The sequence below is a fragment of the Neopelma chrysocephalum genome, unplaced genomic scaffold (genome assembly GCF_003984885.1).
Source record: "Neopelma chrysocephalum unplaced genomic scaffold, ASM398488v2 Primary Assembly neopelma1_100, whole genome shotgun sequence".
Classification (NCBI taxonomy): domain Eukaryota; kingdom Metazoa; phylum Chordata; class Aves; order Passeriformes; family Pipridae; genus Neopelma; species Neopelma chrysocephalum.
The window spans coordinates 1,230,743-1,251,123 of record NW_020897763.1 but is presented as its reverse complement, the minus strand read 5'-3'; the positions used below and the strand labels follow the sequence as shown (position 1 = coordinate 1,251,123).

Below are 20,381 nucleotides of genomic sequence, written 5' to 3'. Positions count from 1 at the left end.
AACAAGGCATTTGAGTTGTGCAGAGGGAGATAAAATTCTCCATTTTGGCAATCTGGTTATTTGAAGAAAGATCTCTGATGGAGGCACTGAAGCCACGGCAAGTCTGAAGGATTAAAAAAAACTGCTTTAAAAAGAGCCCACGTGGCAGTTTTAATTTGAACGGTGAAATTCAGCTTAAAGAGCTTGAATTGGCTAAAACAAGAAAAAACGTTGGTTTATAAACCCCTCTGTAAATAACACCTTAGGGATGTTTTTATTTGTCACGGGAGACTGATGTCTCTCCCCTTTTTTCCTCCAACCACTGGGCAGCTTCGGCCAGTCCGACCTTCTCCATGGGGTTTCTCCTTTGGTTCAGTGCAGCTCTTTTCCAGAGGTACAGAAACTTAATTTGCTAAAAATAGAGATACTGAGGCGGAAAATGGGAATAAATACAGCAGTCAGTGTCTGCAGAGGAGGCGGGCAGTGCCTCTGGAGTGTTGGTGGCTCTCTCAGGAGCAGCTGTCGTAGTAGGAGACCTTCTTTTTGATGGCATCTCGGATCTTTCCCACCTGCTCCTCCAGCCCCGACAGCCTGGACCACTTGGACATCAAAGCCTTGTTGCTCTCCTGGATTTCTGTCTCTAAAGCTGAGGAGAGAGGGCAGGGAAGGGTTATGTGATGGTTGGGCTGAGCCTCCCTCCTGCACAGCTCCAATGGGGTGAGAAAAAACAACATCCTGCATTCCCTCTTCTCTCCCTCCAAACAACACCACAACATGACTGCTCCCAACAAAACCATCAGTTTGGAATGCTTAAAAAGGGAAGTATGTGGAGGAAAATGGGGCCACACTGGCACGGCAGGCAGGGATTCCCAAATCCCACCATCTCACTGCCAAAAGTACATTGTCTCCCCTATAATTTCTTTCCCTCACACCACGGGAGTCCAAAAGCTGTTCCCCAGCGCATGAGGTTGTTACATTGAGTTCATAAGTCTTACTTTCCATCCTGAGCATGATGCCCAAGGTTTCCTCAAAGAGAGCCCGTGCCTCCTGGCCTATGCTCTGCACTCTGCTGCCCTGCTCTCCTAGTGCTGGGCTCTGCTCCATCCTGCTCTTCAGCTCAGAGTACATTTGCTTCACTTGTTCAAAAGCCTGGGGAAAAGCAAATAAAAAGTGCAAGTAAGATCACTCAAATAGGCAGTGGAGAAGGGGTTTTTCCAGTGTTGAATCCTGTTTAAATGTTAAATGGATATTGCACTGGAGCTTTGTCCTTGATATCATGCAAACGTGTCACAGCCTCTACTGATGAGATTGTATGAACAGGACTGGGATTAACAGACACAGGATTAACAGAAGAGACAAACGCAATTCAGATCTACTACAGGCTCCAAAAAACTCCATTTGTGATGCACTCAAAGAGTGACTGACAGCTCAACAAGCTGCTCTGCCTCAGGCAGGACAACGAGCAGAAATAAGTTTCCAGCAAAGGGCATCAGGATTGAGACAGAACCTGGAAAAACTCAGCAGCGGGACAGACACCGCAGCTGATCAACAATCACACGAGCTGTGACCTGGACGGGAAAACTCGCTCGTGTCATCCCGAGCCACAGCTGGCTGGGCTGGCCAGGGAGGGGGGCACAGCTGTGGCATCCCCCCAGGGTGGTACCTGCTGGGCACTCCTGGCCTGCTGTGCCGCCGTCTCAGCCGTGTGCCGCGTGTCCGTGGCCCGCAGGCGGTTCTGGTCGGCCCCGCGCTGCAGCTGCTCCAGCCGCTCCCCCAGCCCGTCCAGCTGCGCCCCGATGGCAGCCACGTTCTTCTGGGCTGGCCCAAGGACGGCCTCGATCTGGAAGGTGACAAGGAAGCCACGTTCAGCCCCTGCTCCTCGGGGTTTTTCCTCGGTGCAGGGACCAGCTGTGACGGACACGGTGCAGCTGTGATGGTTCACTGGTTCAAACTGCAGGATTCTTGGGCAAAAGTGGGGTGGCACCAATGATTTCTGTCCACACAAGGGGTGGTGCTGGATGTCTCTGGTGTATTTGGTTCCACTTTAGGTCACCTACAGTGACCTTAACCACCTCGCCTGGCTCTGTCTGGGAATGATGACAGTGGAAACACGAACCAGGCCTTGTGTTCTGTCTGTGCTGTGCTCCCTGTGCAGCCAAGGATCCAGCAGAGACCATGACTGGAGTGTGGAGAAGCACACTAGCGAGGCACATTTTTATAGCCAAAGCTTCCCCAGATCCCCCTTCCCTGCTGCTCTGGCTCAGGACTTCAAAAGTGGCCTCTACAAGGACTCCGCATTTCCAAAGGAGTGGTGAGCAGGGCGCAGGAGTGTTGCTGGGAGGCATCACTCACCTCATCAACGCGCTCCCGGATGAAGCGAAGGGAAGAGCCCGAGCCCCTGATGGCTCCCTGGGCCTCCAGGAGCATCGTGTTTGCTCGCTGCAGGTTCCCCACCACCTCCTCCACATTGCCCTCCACAGCATTTGCCCGGTTCCTGGGGAAAGGTGGGAAAGCAGGACTGAGTGTGGGTAACTGCAAGTCAGGATTGCAGAGGTAAAATGAGGAAGCTTGAGAAGCAAGAGAGGATTGCTACTGAGAAGCTTGTAATCTCCCTCCCCCAAAAACCACAAAGCCACACGTCTGGACTCCTGCAGGTTTCCTCTTAGAGAAGTCTTAGTTCCACTTCATAGCCCCAGGCAGAGGAGACAAACTGAGAAGGGGAGAGAAACCCCTTCCTTCAGACTGGTCAGAAACATTTATTTTGTAAATGGTGCATGAAAAAGTATCGAAGGGAAAGTAATAACCACTGAACGAGTTTCAGTGAATACTTTTCTGCTGGCAGTGGGACTGTTCAGCCTGGGTGGCAGAGCTCTCCATAGAAAACCAGACTCCCCTGCCTCATCACTTCCAGCAGGTTAAGCAGGTGTCAGACACTGTCAAGGAGTTTACAGACTCATCCCATTAACCTTCTCGCTGGGATATTGCTGCAAGTCAACACGTGACAAAGCAGATGCTCCAAATTTGCAAGGACACCCTGTAATTACTTTTTAAGGGACCATGGAATAATCCTCCCAACTTTCACCCAGAAAACAAATAGCCCATTTAATCTCCTCGTGCTTTCTTGTGCAATTAGGATGTAGGTCACCAATATCAAGTAACACCAGGGCAACCCTGTCATCTCCCAACATAGAGATAAGAGAAAAGCCTCCATTATTCAGGTAAAGCCCTTCTTGTTCTGGTATCTACAACAGGATCTATTCTTGGCAGCCAGATTTATTTGCACTGGGACCCCAGGGAGGTGTCTAGAGATTGCAGACTCATTCTTTTAGGCGCTGGATGGACACAGAATACCACAGCCTAAAACTCCAGATTGTGCAAGCCAGCACAGCTCAGGCAGAGCGAGATTTCAACCCAGCTGAGAACCACCACGTTCACCCCAGCTGATTGCCCCTCAGCTGCCAAAGGCCCTTGAACCCCAACCCACCTGGCTTGTTCTGCCTCCTGCTGAAGCTGCTTGGCCTTGGCAATGTCCTCGGCTGTCTGGGCAAGGATGTCCTCGGGACACTGCAGCTGAGTGGCCAAGTTCTGGATCTCGGTCATTTTTCTCAGGACTGCAGCAGCATCCGTGGGGAGACGCAGGGAGAGGACTGACTCACTGATTTCCTGGATAGCAGCGGGATCCGTGTCCTTGTCTGCAGAGCAGACAGACAGACAGCATCAGGAAGGGGAGAGGAGAAAGTGGGAGTGTAAATGCAAGGGAGGAGGAGGGCAGCCAGCCAGCCTTGCATGCTCTCACACACACAGTCTCCTCATTTCAGACACCTGCCACGATCCACCCTGAGTTCATCTCCTTGAATTCAATGTACTTCTCATTTCCCTTTCAGGAAAGGGCTGCAATGACACCTTTAATTTGGCAATGAGAATACCATGGCTAAACCCAGAGCACAGTCAGGCAGATCTCACTGAGCAGATGAGGGTGTGTTTCAAGACAAGCCCTTTTTTACTTCACAAATAAAAGTTAATACATCAGAAGCAGGCAGAGCCCCAGGGACATTAGCCCAGCGATTAGCTCAGAAATATCTTCACTCATCATTAACCCCAGGCAGCACCAAATGACCTGATTTTCTCATTCAGCTAATGCTCATGAGGCTCATTATGTTATTACAAACAATAAGTCATCGATTTGTAGGACAACAAGGAATTCTCATCTGATTAACAGTCTCCTCCAGAGAAGGGTCATCTGTCTGTCTCTGGTCAGTGAGCGTGGCCAGAAAACATCTCTGCATCGGGTCACTGCTGGCTGCAAATCCTCAGAGAACACCAGCCATGGGGACAGGTTTGTCTTCCAGCCCCAGGGATGGCACAGAGCAGGGCTCAGAGGGAGCTGCTGTCTGTGCCACAAACAAAATGCCACCTCCTCCACAGCTTTCCACTTCTGCCAACTCACAGTTCACCTTTCTAGAGGTGATATTTGAGAGCAGTTCCTGTGAGGATGTTGGAAACCTCTCCACGAAGCCCCACTCACAGCAGGTCAAAGCTGTGTGGTGTCTCCTGGCCCATGGACCTCACAAGTGGTCCCCAAATGTGTCTGTAAGGAAGCAGGCAGGGTGACAGCCCAGCAAATCGACACAGGTAAGAGCTGGGATTATTTGAGCTTCATCTGAACAGCAGGGTTGAGCCTGAGCAAGCCAATGGGCCGAACTGCAACTGCTGGTGAAGTCACAGCCTTGGGTGCTGCTGCAATGTCTCTGTTTTCAGAAAACACCATCCCAGCCAACCTTGCTGCCTCAGAGGATGTGTGTTACCTCTGCTACACAAACACCCAGATAAACTGGATATCCAAGAGCTTAACTGGGCTGAGCCAACCAGCTGCTTCCCTCTCCTGTGTGCTCTCACACACAATATCAGCAGGGCAGTGATTGTCCCCCTGTACTCAGCACTGGTGAGGCCACACCTAAAATCCTGTGTCCTGTTCCAGGCCCATCACTGCAAGAAAGACATGGAGGGGCTGGAGCGTGTCCAGAGAAGGGAATGGAGCTGGGGAAGGGGCTGGACAGTCAGTCCTATGAGGAGGAGCTGGGGGGGCTCAGCCTGGAGAAAAGGAGGCTCAGGGGGGACCTTCTCACTCTCACAACTCCCTGACAGGAGGGGGGAGCCGGGGGGGGTCGGGCTCTGCTCCCAGGGAACAAGGGACAGGAGGAGAGGGAACGGCCTCAAGCTGTGCCAGGGGAGGGTCAGGTTGGACATCAGGAGGAATTTCTCCATGGAAAGGGTGGTCAGGCATTGGAAGGAGCTGCCCAGGGAGGTGGTGGAGTCCTCACCCCTGGAGGTGTCCAAGGAAGGACTGGCAGTGGCCCTCAGTGCTCTGAGCTGGGGGACAGGGTGGGGATCAGTTCTTGGCATCTTTTCCCACCTTAACAACTCTGTGATTCTACAATAACTCAAAAAACTAATTTTTTCCATGCACAAACCAACACTCCCACCCCACCCCACCCCAAGGCTTTACAGGTGGCAGAACTACCTGATAAGAAGTCTCGGACCCTCTGGATGAGCTGCCGGACGCGCCGCACGTCCCCTTCGATCTGGGTCCTGGTCACCCCCAGCTGCTCCGCCAGGCGCCGGGCGCTGCTCTGGATCTGACTCGCAGACAGCTCTGTTGTTTTAATCTGCAAACAACAATGGAGCCACTTCTTCTCGATCTAAAACCCCACAGCCCTGCCTCAACTCCGGGTGAACTGAGAAAGGCACTTGGAAATGATGCTGTTCCACGTTCTTAATGTGCCGGAGCTTTTAAGGGCTGTAAATGTTGAAGGCTGAGGGTTGGACTTGCAAAGGAAGCTCTCAAAGAGGAACAGCACGATTTAGCTTTTAAAAAACATGTTTGAAATAATAGATTTTGAATGACTTTGAAAACTCACTTCGTCTTTGCAGGCCACAGAAAGAAGCTGCAAGGGCACTAACACACGAACTCAAGCAGAAAGCACCAAATGCTGGAGCAGAATTAGAATTTTCCACATTCTGACTCCTTTTTCCATACTAATCCCAAGCCAGGAGGAAGACAGGCTTCCTTGTGACATTTCCAGAGCCTCTCACACCTTCAGGTCTGTGGCTTCTGCGCTGGGGGAGGCGGAACCCACGTGTGCAGGAGGGAGTCTCCTGCTAAAAAACTCCTGAATTTCTGAAGCTGCCCGAGGGATCAAGCCTCAAATAGAGTTTGATGTGGGGTTTTTATCACTGTCTCCATGGCTGTCCCCCCCAAAGGATCCAAGCAGGGGGACAGGCAGTGCTGCCCACACTCACCAGCTGTGCCGTCTCCCGGAGCCGGGTGCTCAGGCTGCCAAATTCCCGGGATGCCTCCCCGGCTGCAGCCAGGGCCCCACTGGCCAGAGGGAAGATGCCATGGCAGGGCTGGCCAGGCCTGCAGGCAGAGCTGTTGTCCCGTGGGCAGAGCAGCCCCTCACAGTGGCCGGGAGTGCACGTCTCCACTCGGAACCCACCACACACCTGGGGAGGAGAGAACAGACGGGCAGGAGGGAGCTCACCTGGGCAGGAGGGATCTCACCCGGGCAGGAGGGATCTCACCCGGGTGGGAGGGAGCTCACCCGGGCAGGAGGGAGCTCACCCGGGCAGGAGGGAGCTCACCCGGGCAGGAAGGAGCTCACCCGGGCAGGAGGGAGCTCACCCAGGCAGGAGAGATCTCACCTGGCTAGACACACCCCAGTGCCCTCGGAAAGGGAACCCAGCACATCACAGGGGCCAAAAGTTTGACAGCCCCTCGTCAAGGGAGCTGGGAACTGGCTGTGCTGGCGCTGCAGGAGCTCTCTGTGGGCACAGGGATGGACCCTGCCCTCCCCAGTGGGGCTGTTGGCAGCACATGTGGCACAGCCCAAAGGACTGGAGGCTGTGACAGTGCTGGAGAAGGGCACAGCAGTGCTGAATGCTCACACCTGAGCCAGCAACACCAGGGCAGCATCTCCTCCCTGCCCCAAACTGGAGCAGGAGTAGGAGCAAAGCAGGAGTTAAACCCTAGCGGCTCACAAGGAGTAACAGAGCATGTCTGCATGGAGCAAACATCTCAGCAAAACACCCTGTCCAACCTGCACAGTTTGCTTTGGGAGAGAGAATTGGATGAGAAGCCCCTGCCCTCCTGCCTGGACACCAGCAGTTTGGATTGCATGGCACCTTCTGGAGTTACCCCCCAAAAAACACACTGCAGCAGAGGCACGGGCAGACCCAGAGCCAGGCTGGTGGCTCAGGAATGTGTTGGTGGCCTGAAAAGCAGAGAGGGGAGGCTGGTGGTCTCCACAGCAACCATGCATTAGGAGACATGGAAATGGATCTCCATGGCAATAACAAAGCAGTGAAGGAGAAATAAGAGAAACCTCATCCAGAAATTAAGTGGGTCTTTGAGATACAAGAACTGACACATGAGAGAGTCCCTGGAGGAAAAAACACGTGGCTGGGAGGGGGTGGTGGGCAACGTTTTGGTATCAATGATCCCCAGGCAGGGGATGCTCATCCAGTTCTCCACTGATGCCCACAGCAGCAGGTTGCTTTGATGCCATTTCTGAGTCTGTCCTCCCCTGCTGAACTCTTTGAGGAAAGACACACAACTGCAGGATGAGATTTTTGCCTCCTGAGCAATTCCAGGCCCTCTGAAAACCAGGTAAACACAACTGGGAGGTCAAAAAACCACTTTGCATCTTTTACCTTGTTTATGACAGGGGTCAGGTTGGGGGATGAGGCCATCTCTCCCTGCAGGGTCAGCAGCCTGGAGCTGGTCCCTGCCAGCCCCCCCTCCAGCCCTACGGCGCTCCTGCGGCTCTCCCGGGACTCAGCCAGCAGCCCAGAGGCACTGGTGGCCACTCTGCTGGCATTGCTGGATGTCTGGTAAGCAGATCGGATGGTCTTGAAGGCTCCTGCAGGAATCAAACCCCAAAATGACACCAAATGACTCATAAATGCAGCACAGCTACCTCGGGGAAGGCACTGACTCTGCCCTGCCAGTGGATGTGTGCGGGGAGGAGCGGGATGCAGCCGGAGGGATTAGTCACCAAGGCACCACCAAAGAGCTGTTTTTATTTCCAGATGCTTTTCAGCCATTCCTTCAGTGAGCCAGAGGTCTCCTGAAGGACTGAACTCCCAGCTGGGGTTAAAAGATTAAAAGAAAACTGATGGGGTTTTTATCAGAAGATGATGTGCACGTGCTGACCCTGGGCTCTGGCGGGGGCAGGACAGTTTTCAGAGCCTTCTCCCTGGTTCCTGAGCAGCCCCACCATTCCTGGAAGAAAGGTGGTCAGAACATGGAGCTCTGAGCCCTGCACAGATGGGGAGGTGCAGAGTGAATCTGTCTCAGCAGTGGCCACTCTCCACAGCTGGCACATCCCCAGCCAGCTGAGCATGGAGGGGACAGGAATGAGACCCTTGGAGAGCAGGAGCTGTAGCAGGATCTCATGGCAGCCAAACACAGCATTGTCACAGGGCTTAATTAGCTCTTCTCCCGAGTGGCTGGCAGCAGCCTGGCTCTCCTCCCCACCCCTCCAACCCTTCCATCTGTGCACAACCTTATCAGCTGCCTCATGGGTTTGGGGTTGCTCTCCCAGCAGGGTCTCCCCCCTTCCCACTGCTCCCCAGCAGTGGAGCTTGTGCTGGTGGGGAGCAGGGACACAGAGTGAGCTGCCCAGCCCCAAAAGACTGCAGCAAACACCTCAATGGTGTGAAATCCCAGGTCATGGACCAGAGGCTGGGTGGAGGGAGATCTGTGTGCTGCTCCAAAGCTGAGTTAAATGGGTTAAATGGGTTAAAAACTCCATTACTCTTTCACGTGGCCAGTGGGAAACCACCAGGCACAGTCACACAGGTAAATTAATAGCTGCAAATTAAGTGGTATTAAAGCTGCAGATCTGTACCTGATAAGTCCGTGCTGAGGCTGGTTTCAAACTGGGTCTTCTTGCTCTGATACTGGGAGTTAGTGAGCAACAAGCTGCTGTTGAGGGCTTCCAGCTCCCTCGAGAGGGAGGCGGTGTCATCCAGGAAACGAAAGTCAGGATTTATGCCTCGGACCTGCTCCCTGGGTGAGAGAAAAAGCAGAAAATGTGAGTTCAAGTAGAGGGCAAAGCATCAGCAGAAAGAGAGCACGGCTGAGCAGGGCCATCTGTGCTGGGGCACTGCCAGCACCCGGCCAAGTGGCATTTCTGAGCCCAGAGGTGGCCAAGGACATGCCAAAGGTGGCAGAGAGCAGGGCTGGGCTGCAGCTGACCCACACCACAGTCATGTCCATGCAGGGACCAGGCATGCTGGATGTGGCCTGGGAATGCCAACCACCCACAGCCTGCCCACCAGCCTCCTGCCTTGGCGACACGTTGCACGGGACAGGCACACGTGGAAGGGCTGTTCTCCTGCATCCCCGCCCACCCCGTGAGCGGAGCAGGAGATTTCAGGGGCAGGAAACCAAAGCAGGACACGTGCAAGCAGCTCAGGGTGGCGAGAGCATGCAGAAAAACACCAGCATCTCCTCCTGGATGAGGAGGATGGATGAGAGATGCAGCCACTGCCCCTCACCTGATGGCAGCCAGCGTGTTGCCCACCTGGGCCAGGCTCTGCTCCGTCACAGAGGAGTGGCCAAGGATGCCCTGTGCCTGCTGCACGTTCCCCTCGGCCTGGGCCAGGCGGGGGCCGAGGTGGGACCCCCCAGTCCCGACAGGCAGACGGGATGTGGAGTTGCCGAGCCCGGCCTGGCGCAGGCGCAGGCGCTGGATGTCCCCGTCGTAGGTTTGGAAGCAGGGGTGGCACAGCTGGCACTCGGGGTAGGTGTTGCAGTGGCCCCGCTGGCACTGGTCGCAGCGGCGGCCGGTGACCCCTGGGCGGCAGAGGCACTGCCCCGTCACCTTGTCACATCCCGCCCTCTCCGTGCCCTGGAAGTCGCAGTCACACTCTGGGGGATGGAGAAGTAGAGAGGTGAAGCCCACTGAACATGTGGTTGTGGTGAAAAAATGATATCTGTGTAAAACTAGCCCCTATTAATGCAGTGCCAACCCAACCTGGCATCCATACCCACTCGTCAGCTCCTGCAGCGTCTGGGACAAAGGTGGCAGGAGAATGGAAGGAGCCCCCAAGTCCAGGAGCTTCCCCAGCCCCTGACCCTGCAGGGCCAGAGCAGAGTGGCCCAGGAGCTCGCCCAGGGCTGCTGGGAGGGGACTGGTGGATACCTGGAGATGGGGGTGAACTGGGAGGCTGTTCCAGAGAGGAAAATCTCTCTTGCAAAACAGCGCGGGAACACGGATGTCAGGACATGGGTCAGGTGCTCTTTTTCCCAGACAATCCATGATTTCCCAGTGCAAGGAAACACAGAGCCAAACCAAAACAGGTGGTCCCTACCTGTGCACCCCACCCGGGGGTCTCTGTAGTGCCTGTCTGGGCACAGCTGCTCCTGCATGGCCGAGCACGTCCGTCCCGTGAACCCTTCTCTGCACGGACACTGCCCTGAGAACTGAGCACAGAGGCACATCAGGGACACCCAGCTCTGGGCACTCTCCCGGGAAAGCTCTCCCTCAGCTGCTTTGCACCACCAAAACCAGCACATGGACCATCTTCTCTACTCAGCCTGTGCCCCAGGACGTGCCCGTGCTGCCCGTGCCAGGCTGCAGGCACAGCCACAGGGGTGCCAACATGCTCCAAACAGCCCAAGCACTGCAAGGAGGGTGCCAAGCTTTGTTTCAAAAACAAAGCAATCGCCCACAAGCAGCTGCTTTGCCATCTCAGATCTCCTCCCCTCACTGAGCTCGTTTGGGGCCTATCTTTGGCTCTTAGAATTTGTCATGTGCTTGGGTTTTTTTTACGTTTGACTTTAATTTTCCCAGTTGCCTCTTAAGCCTGAAGTGACACACAAATGCTTTTCATTGACAAATGAGGATAATTAACTTCCCTTGCCTGTATGAAGATGTCTTATTAGGACTTCTTGCTAAATATCAGGCTTGTTAAAATGACTTAATTTTGCCTTGATAATTACCACCTTCTTTCATTCTCCTGAGTAGTCTGTCATGTGTTTTCTAGGAAAGGGGAAAAGGAAAATAAGAGTGGGATGCACTTGGGGATGCACAGTGCTTTTTGTGAAGGCTCCCACAGATGGGATGGGACAAAGGAGCCACCCAACAGGTGGGTTTGATGCTCTGAGAGATTCCCAGAGTGGTGCTGCCCAGCGGGGACACGGAGCCACTGGCAGTGGCAGCCCCTCACAGCAGCGTTTGTGGGTTTGGGAAGGGGAAAAACAGAGCAAGCTCAGGGAAACAAGAAAGAAACACTGCTGAAGGAAGTGGAGCCAGCCCTGAGGGTGCTCAGGGTGGGCTGGGTGGTACCTGGTTGCAGTGGGGGCTCTGGGAGCCGCGGGGGTGGCACTCACAGGGCCGGCAGCCCTGCCCGCCGCCCATGTCCCAGTGCTCGGCCGCGCACTGGTCACAGTCACTGCCCACCACGTTGGGCAAACAGAAACACCTCCCTGTCTCATCGTCACAGGGCATGTCCTGCCGTGTCCCCAGAGCATTGCAGGTGCATCCTGAAACAAGGAGGGGTTTGTTAAAAATGGGTGTAGAGCACCCAAAGATGAGCTCTCCCCTCTCCCCCTTCATACCTGAGCTCAAGAAACCTGCACCCCTGCCCTGGCACCAACCCTGCCCTAACACCACCCCTCAAGAGCTGCAGCAGGAATTGGACCCTGAGTGGGCTCAGCATCCCCCCAGCACTGACCTGACCCACAGCTCCCTCCCTCTGTGTGCAGCCCCACATGGCATCACCTCCCGCATCCCCTGCGGCTCCCTGAGCCCTGCACACCCAGGGATACAGCTGAACACACCCCCCAAACTCCTCTTTCCCTGTGCTTTTTGCCACACTTACACCTAAGACAGGTCACAGCCTGAGCAAGGAGGTTTTATGAACCTTTGCAAAACGGGGCTTTGGCTTGAAAACCCCCAAATCAAAGCTAGGCAGGACTCGGGTCCCTCTCAGAGCCACTGAGGGCGCAGAGGTGGGGTGGGAGCACCCTGGGAAGCAGGAGGTGTCTCAGGGGGTACTCACTGCGGCACCCCAAGGGGTTGGGGTTGGCCAGCTGGGTGAACCCTGGTTTGCAGAGGTGGCAGCGATCCCCCTGCACGTTCTCCTTGCAGACACAGCGCCCTGTCAGTGGGTCACAGGCAGAGCCCGGGACGGTGCCATCGGGGTCACACTCACAGGCTGGAAACGGGGAGGAAACATCACAGCTGAGGGGTGACAGGGGGCTGGGGAAAGTGCAAATATCACAGCTGAGGGGTGACAGGGGGCTGGGGAAGGTGCAAATATCACAGCTGAGGGGTGACAGGGGGCTGGAGAAGGTGCAAATATCACAGCTGAGGGGTGACAGGGGGCTGGGGAAGGTGGGAATGTCACAGCTGAGGGGTGACAGGGTGCTGGGGAGGGGGCCATGTAGGGCTAGAGGTTGTAACTGTGCACTCACGCAGACAGGCTTCAGGATGGGCGAGATCCTGCTGCTGGTTGCGAAAATAGTTGGTTTTGCAGCGCTCACAGTTGTTGCCCTCAGTGTTGTGCTGGCAGTCGTCACACACACCCCCACTGACCCCTCCAGTGGCCCGGTACAGCTCGGGGTCGAAGTGGCACGAGGTCGAGTGACCATTGCAGTTGCACCCTAAAAAAAAAACCCCAAGGAGTTGGAGCTGTCACCCTGCAAACCCCTCCGGCAGCGGCAGCTGCGGCACTAGAGGGTGCCCGAGGCTCCTGTGTGACACGGTGACACCCGTTCAACCGCCCCAGGATCAAAGTGGCACCAGTCAGACAGCCCTGCTGAGCACTGGTGCAGCCCGTGAGTGGCATCGCCCGGAGCAAAGCCCGGAGTGCCAACCCCTATTCCCGTCCAGGCACACAAAGCATCCCAGGAAAAGCTCTCAGAGCTCGCTCCTGCTCATGGCTGGGGAGATTTAGGAGAAGGAAAGGCAGGGAACATACTCTGGCACTCGTGGGGGTCGTGGTCCTCGGCGGGTGCCCAGGGCCGGGCGTTGTAGAGGTCGGCGCAGCGCTCGCAGTGGGCACCGGCCGTGTTGTGCTGGCACACGCAGTGCCCATGGACCTGCTGCAGAGACACTGGGTCACCCCTCCTGGCTGGCAGGGGCTCAGCTCAGAGCCCTCATCCTTCTGGCCTGCTCTTGCCCCCATTCCCTGCGCAGGGATGAATTCCCAGCACCCGGGACAGGCTGTTCCCCGCTTGCTCCCCCCACCCCTGCCACCCACCTGAGGGCAACCCAAACGTAATCTGGGGACAAGAAACTCCCACAGCAGCCAACAACCTCGCACTGGCAAATCCTCCTGGGTGTGCAGGAGCCTGCTGAAACCATCTGTGTGTCCCCCACCCTGCTGAGTGCTGGCAGGAGCAGTTCCCCCCAGAGCCAGACTTCCCACTGACACTGAGCTTTGCCTCTCCTTAAAAAGCCCCTCCGCCTTCTCCCCGACACAAAACGGGGTCACATGGGGGTAGCACAGGCTGCTGTCTCACAGCTACCACCCCACTGCTTCAAGGCAATATTGGGCACTGTTTCCCTCCTTATGAGCATTGAAAAGCCTCCCATGCCCCATTTCTGGTCATTCCAGCCAAGGTCTCCCAAGGAGCATTCTGGGCACGTAGTGGGGCCTGATACTGTGTTTGGGCTCTTGGCTTTTCCCAAGGCTCACCGTGGGGTGCTGGCCTCCAGAAGGGGCACACTGGTCGGCGTGTCCATGGCAGAAGCAGCTCCCCAGCACCCTCATCTCTGTCACAGCATAGAAGGTGCTGGGGGAGTGGTATCCCTGGCGGGGGATGTGCGGCAGCTCCGTGAAGTTGATCCGCAGGTTCGTGAACCGCCCCAGCTCTGTTGGGGACCAGGGACAGGGGTGAGGGGGCAGGGGGTACCCGGGTACCTGCAGGTACCCAGGAGCTGCAGAAGAACTTTGCAACTCGTGTGGAGGGCTTGGAGCAAGCCAAGGGGGCATTGGCCATCAGCAAAGGCCAAATGCTGCTCCTTGGTACCCCAGAGGCACCAGGAGAGCAGCTCAGGGTCCTGCTGCCCTGGGGTTACCCCAGCTCAGTCTTTCCACCACCTGTAGGAAGAACCACAAGGTGCCTCATTCCCCTCTCCCGTTCTCAGCTATGAAAGAGGAAGGTCACTCACTATCGACAGCCTGGCTGTAGGAGGTGCTGATAGTAGATGCCAGGTCTTGGACACTGAATGTCACCTTGGAAGGAAAAAAAAAAGAGGTCAAAAAGCAGGAAACTCGAGGTGTTCTCTGCTCATGCTCCAAGCAGAGCTCATGCTCTGGAGCTGCCTCTGCACAGCCTCACTAAACACAGGGAAAAGACTTCAGAGCTGCAGAGGATTTTGCAGGAAGACCAACACAACACCTCTCCTGCCACAAAGCAGCAAAGGCTTTCCTGCCAAACGAGCAGGAATCTTCCCAAGGACTCCCCTCAGCAGTGCTGGATGGCCATGGGCTCCATCCCTCGGGTGTAAAACACTTCCAGGCCACCACGTGTCCCTTCAGTGTTGCCCAGTCCTCCCACCCCCAACCCAGGGCCACAGAACCCCCCAAACCCTACCTTGCCCCCATGCATGGGGTGCCCCTGCAGGGGCTGGCACCGAGTGTCCTGCCAGCTCTCAGGGGAGCCCCGGGGCACGTGGGGGAAGGCGGTGGCACAGTCAGAGGCCAGGTACTGGTACACCTGCCAGGTCCTGCCCAGGTCGGTGGAGCGCTCGATCAGCATCGCCGCAGGAAGTGGAGACTGCAGGGCAGGGAGAGAGGCACAGCTGTCACAGGCACACCACAGCCAGCTCCTGCCCTAGCAGTGCCTGTCCCTCCTCATCCTCCCTCCGGGCTCAGGTCTCTGCAGGCTGCTGGATTAATCCCCTTCCCTGCAGGTTACCAGCAATTTTTGGGGTCCCCCCACCCTGGCCAGCCCTGCTGCAGCCACAGAGCACACACCTGCAAGGAGGCTTTCATGGGATGGGAGCCCACCACCCTGCTCTGCCCCTCCCCAGTTCTCACGTGAAAAACAGGGGGAAAAGGAGGGATGGGGACCTTGAGGTGCTTGCTATCAGGAGCCTGAAGGAAGCTCTGAGATCCCTGCGGTCATGGGGAGCCAGCAGGGCCCATCCAGCACCATCTGTGACCTCCTGGGGAGCAGAGATGCCGCACACAGACACAAACACACACCCTGAAGAGCAGCACGATGCTGCCCAGCTGGAAGGTCTGGTCCAGGTCCAGCTGCAGAGACACACGCTCAACACCTGCGGGCACAGAGAGGCGGCTTCAGAGGGGGCTCCAGGAGGATAAACCACTTCACTACCTGAGCCAGCTCAGTTATTTCCTTCTTTCCTCCCATCTGCTGAAGTCAACACCTTCTCCTCTTCCCCTCGAGCTGGTTGTTGCCTGGGGGACCCCAAGCACTCACCATTCTGGGACTGCCACCAGCGCGCGTGTCCGGCCGAGGACAGGACGTTGTCCACCCGGTGGCCGTTGTAGGTGTGTGACAAACGGGAGTCACACCTGCAGCATTTCATGCTCCACTGGAAGACAAAGGACAGGTGGGAGTGACCATCCCAGTTTGGCCAGAGGGAAAGACCTGGGAGATGAGGGGCCCAAGTGCAGCTCGGACTCGACCAGGAGCAAATGGCACCAGAAAAGCCGGTTTATGGAGAGCTGAAGGGCTGCAGTCAGCAGGACTGACAACACACAGGAATCAAATGCTCCCCTTCACACCTCCTTAAAAACCACAACTCCTGGTTTTTATGGACTAAAAACTAAAACCAAAAGAGATTTTTGGCAAACCAGCAAAAACGCCTTTTTTTTTTTAAGCACCCCCCTCTCATTTTCCACAATGCCAACACTTGATAGAAAGTTCTTTTCAGCTTTTCAGGATCAGTTTGCCTTTTCCACACAGCCAAGGGAGCTGTTGGGGTGAACAGAAAGGCCTTTCTCTCTGCTCCAAAAGCGCCAGGCAATAATCAGCCCCCCCTGAGCTCTCCCCTGGGAGCAGAGCGGGAGCAAACAGCTCAGGGGGTGAAGAGTCAGGGGGTGGGAAGTCGAGTGGCTCAAAGTTCAGCCCTTCACTTGAGCAAGTAATTCAAGGAGCAAACAGAGATGTAGCACAGGCCGTGTGGGGCCAGGAGAAAACGGTCCCCCCGGGAGCAAACAAATCCTTCAGTTTTGACCAACCAAGCAACGCTCCCTGCAGCACCACCACGGGGGTGATGGGTCTGTGCAGGTCATGAGCAGGCTCAGGAAGGAGTAGAAAGCAGCAGGAAAGAGATTGAGTGAGAGGGGAGGAGCAGGGAAGGTTTGGACACTGGCCAAGGGGAGAGGCAGGCACGGGGTGGGCGAGCAGGTTGGGTGAGGACCACCTGGAAACGGGAAGGAGACACCCAGGTGAGGCCAAGGTGGGGAAGGGCAGGTCCCAGGGGGATGGTAAATGAGCTGATGATGCCAGAACCTGCAGCAGCATCCCATGGGGAACATCCAAAAGCACTGGGAGTGGAGCAAACGACAGGGACTGCAGAGACCACCGGGAGGGGAAAGCTGCTGCTCAAGGCACAAAAGGAAGTGCTCAGCATCTACAGCCTGGTGAAAAACAGGTTGCCCAGAGAAACTGTGGCTGCCCCATCCCTGGAAGTGTCCAAGGCCAGGTTGGACAGGGCTTGGAGCAACCTGGGCTAGTGGAAGGTGTCCCTGCCCATGGCAAGGGGTGGAATGAGATGAGCTTTAGGGTCCCTTCCAACCCAAACCATTCTATAATTCTAAAATACCAATGGCCTGAGCAGTAAAACAGACTCCCAAATGGAGCAGTGGGACACACATGTCACACTGACACATCCCAAAGCCTGAGGAACTGGGGAAGGTGGAGCACAGTGTTTGCCAGGGATGGCAGGAGCTGCTCTTGATGGCACAGGGTGGGACAGCTCAGAAAGGTCACCCTGGGAGGAAAGAGGGTCCGGGGGAGAGGAGCAGAGTGTGTCTGGCACAGCTGGCATGGGGCAGGCAATGAGACACCCTGCTGCAAGGGCTGGCAGTCACTGCAGTGGCATTAAGGTGACACCAGAGGCACAGGCACCTCTGGGACCCCAGTGATGGGATCAGCTTTCAGCAACAGAGCAGGGACATCGGGTGACAAGTGACAAATAGCACTTTATAGCCACCTCTGGGCTAAAACCTCCCATCTGATACTTGAAACAAATGAGCCAATTCTAACCAAAATATGAAACAAAACATGTTCTGGGGCAAGGAGGGGCCTGTGCCCACAAGGGCAGCTGGAGGTGGTGTTCAGGGCCACAGCAGCATCAGGATTACTTTAAAAATTGATTTATGGTTTACACCTATTGCCTTACTCCTGAAACAGGCTCAGCTAAGCCAGTCTCTTATTTTTACAAAAAGGGACTTAATTTCATAAGAACTAACTTTTTTTTCCTTCACTATCTTTAAACTTACGGAACATTAATGACACATTTTGTCCGGAATCAGGTTTTTGCTTTCACTCCCACAAAACTGCACAAGGAGGAAGGTGGCCTTGACCAGAAGGCACCAACTGGCACCACAGCAGCTGCAAAGTCACCCAGGGAGGTGGTTGGGCAGCAGGGACAGATGTGGGCTCACACCTTGAGCTGGTTTTAATTCCTAACAAAGCCCAGACCTGGCTCTGCTCTGTCCCAAACCTGGGAACCTTTCCTCACCTGGGTGGATTATGAGGAGAGATCCTCATTTTAAGCAGATCTGTTTCCACACTATTTTCCCCAATCCTTACATTCTCTGTCTATAAATGTCCCAGAACAGGAGCTGTATAACTACAATATTTATAACAATATCGCAAAGTAAGCAAACAGAGAAACCAAAATATATCATCTTGCGATTTTCCTGGCTCTACCAACTCCTCCTGGCTCTGCCAGTGAGAATCACAAATAATTCAATCAGGTCCAAACAGAAGAACTCATTTCAGAGAATGACTACCAGCAGCAAATTGTCAGGAGCTGCAGGAATTACCCACAGAAATAATCTACTGAACATTTGCCAGCAGTGATTAAACTTCCCACCGGTTGTGACTGTGCTCAGCAAAGGGGAAAGGAAAGCTTTCTGCAAGGGGAAAGGTTCATCTCGGCTGAATGATTCGTTAGGAGTGATTCGTGCATACTTATTGGATCGTTCACACAGCCACAGACACGAGTGCTCTCTAGTAGCTACTCTGCAGCTGCAACCCCACTTAAAATGCGGTGCTAAGTAAAAACGAAGCTTAAACCGTGTGAGACAGACCCTCCCCGAGCAGCCTGGGGCTGGGCTGCCTGCAAAAATCTTCCTTTTTTTTTTTTTCTTTTTCTCAGCTTTTTAAGTCAGGCTAAAATTAACCCTGGAAGCAAAAATTCATTTCACGTCCTGGGAGCAAATTGTGAAAGCCCTGAATTGCACAACAGGAGGGTTTGCTCTTCCCAGCTGTGACTATGTGTCTCAAAGTTCCTCGGAACAGAGGGAATTACCAAAAATGACAGTCCAGAGCCGGGCTGAGGGGAGATTTACCAGGCACAGACCTTCCTCCAGCTCTCTCCTTTTTTACCAGGCTCAGCAGAACCCTCGGAGCTGGGTCAGGAATAGACAAGGGACAGTGAAGAGATCTGGATTTAAACCAGGCCACCAACCCTTGGGGCATCCCTGACTCTCCAGCACGTCCTCCCCTCCCTGCCAGGCCGAGGAGAACTGCTCTGTGTGTGAGGAGGTGTGGGATGGGTGCTGGAAAGGACATTAGGAAGGTAAAAGGGGTCGTAGTTCTGCATGGAAAGCACTGATAGCCCTCCCTGCCCTCAAACTACTCTTAAGAGTCACCAAAAATAGGGGTTGTGGAGGTTTTGAGATTAAGGGAAATTCGTTCCAGACTTTTGAATGATAACTCACAACACAGTCATGTCAGAGGGAAAGCCAGAATGTTGGGAATAAACAGATTCATGTCTTAGAAATAACGGAGAGGGGGAAAAAATCCATGCAGAGCAACCACCAGCTACTGTAAAAATGCCCATGTGTGACACAATTCTGCAGGGTTTTGCTGCTCTCCTCCTGCTCTGACCTTATGAACCAACTCCTGAGCAGCCTCTCCTGCTTCCCTGCTCACACAGGCACTGAAACCTCAAACGATTTTAAGCTGATGGCCTCTGACCAAAGTAATTTAAGGAGCTGCCATTTTAACATGAGTAGAGAGCCCTCGAAATAAAACCTCCTGGCAGAGGAGCACGACCCAAAATAAACCGAGCTTATTCATCAGCAAAAATAGGAAGCTGCTGCTCTCCAGTCATGAAACAGAGACCTTTCATAGCTGTGGAGACCTCGGTGGTCCCACATTTGACCCAGCTGCACAGTAGGGAGTGAGAGCACTGTGTCAGTGCTGCTGGCACAGCCTCCCAGAAGGGAGCCCTGTGTGCTCTTACACAACTGATATTCTATAGGGACAGCAATTCCTGTGCCAAGTCTATTTTGGGACAAGCTGGAAAGCGGTGGGAATTTATACATCCACAGAGAGATTAAAGGTTATTAAAAACTGGGGTGGGCAGCAACAGTGAGTTACCTGGGGGACAAAGGCACCTGCAAAGCCAAGTTATGTAATTCTCTATTCCAACCCATTTTCATGCCCTGTTAGCTGCAGGACATGGCTTGTGGAGCAGGGCTCGTGCCTGTGAAGTAATCTATACATTTGCCATGGGAAAAGGCAGTAGAAGTTACCCACAGTTGTGTCATTCGTGGTTAAACTTCCCAGTGAGCAACTGGGATTTGCTAAACTGGACTGGGCTTCCATTTTGAAACACAGATATGTCATAGAATCCCCTGAGTTGGAAGGGCCCCACGAGGATCATCGAGTCCAGCTCCTGGTCCTACACAGGACAGCCCCAAAATCCCACCCTGTACCTGTGATTCTCTTAACCACGACACTGATGTCACATCCTCGCTTGGCCTGTTGGAAATGACACTGAAAATGAGCTCAAAACACAAATAGAGGGCTCTGCCCCCCAGCTTGGTCTTACCAGTGACCCCAAATTCAGAGGCAACAGCAGAGATGGAGGAGAAGACACAAGCTGGCCCAACATCCCAGGTCTGGGGTGTGAGGAAATGGAGTTCATTCCTCTTGCTTTTAAAACAAGCACGTGGGTGCCTGTTTTCCTCACCCCATCTGTTCTCTCACCAGCAAACCCTGATGTAAAATCTGCCAGGATGACAGCCTGCAAAGCCCAAACTGCACCAGTTTATCCCACACCCTGCAGGCCTTGCTGGGGTCCTGCTGCCTCTGCCAGGCAGTGATGTGCTGTCTCCCAGCACGTGTGTTGGTTTGCAGTCATGTGGCAAAAATAAAAAGGATACAGAGAAGG

The 20,381-nt window shown here is 54.6% G+C and overlaps 1 protein-coding gene across 1 annotated transcript in view; it reads right to left on the bottom strand.

The window, feature by feature from the left end:
• Nucleotides 1-136: 136 nt before the first annotated feature.
• LAMB3 (laminin subunit beta 3) overlaps nt 137-20,381 on the bottom strand; it is a 26,085-nt gene continuing 5,840 nt past the window's right edge. The window contains exons 4-23 of the mRNA XM_027695032.1: nt 15,443-15,557; nt 15,205-15,278; nt 14,591-14,773; nt 14,166-14,229; nt 13,690-13,865; nt 12,970-13,093; nt 12,464-12,652; nt 12,049-12,204; nt 11,334-11,530; nt 10,357-10,468; nt 9,541-9,913; nt 8,889-9,049; nt 7,690-7,898; nt 6,280-6,483; nt 5,501-5,645; nt 3,464-3,671; nt 2,332-2,473; nt 1,643-1,819; nt 975-1,128; nt 137-625 (exon numbers count right to left, since the gene is read on the bottom strand). Of these exons, the coding sequence (XP_027550833.1) occupies nt 489-625; nt 975-1,128; nt 1,643-1,819; nt 2,332-2,473; nt 3,464-3,671; nt 5,501-5,645; nt 6,280-6,483; nt 7,690-7,898; nt 8,889-9,049; nt 9,541-9,913; nt 10,357-10,468; nt 11,334-11,530; nt 12,049-12,204; nt 12,464-12,652; nt 12,970-13,093; nt 13,690-13,865; nt 14,166-14,229; nt 14,591-14,773; nt 15,205-15,278; nt 15,443-15,557 (3,300 nt within the window). The 3' untranslated portion in view covers nt 137-488. The remainder of the gene's footprint in view (nt 626-974; nt 1,129-1,642; nt 1,820-2,331; nt 2,474-3,463; nt 3,672-5,500; nt 5,646-6,279; nt 6,484-7,689; nt 7,899-8,888; nt 9,050-9,540; nt 9,914-10,356; nt 10,469-11,333; nt 11,531-12,048; nt 12,205-12,463; nt 12,653-12,969; nt 13,094-13,689; nt 13,866-14,165; nt 14,230-14,590; nt 14,774-15,204; nt 15,279-15,442; nt 15,558-20,381) is intronic.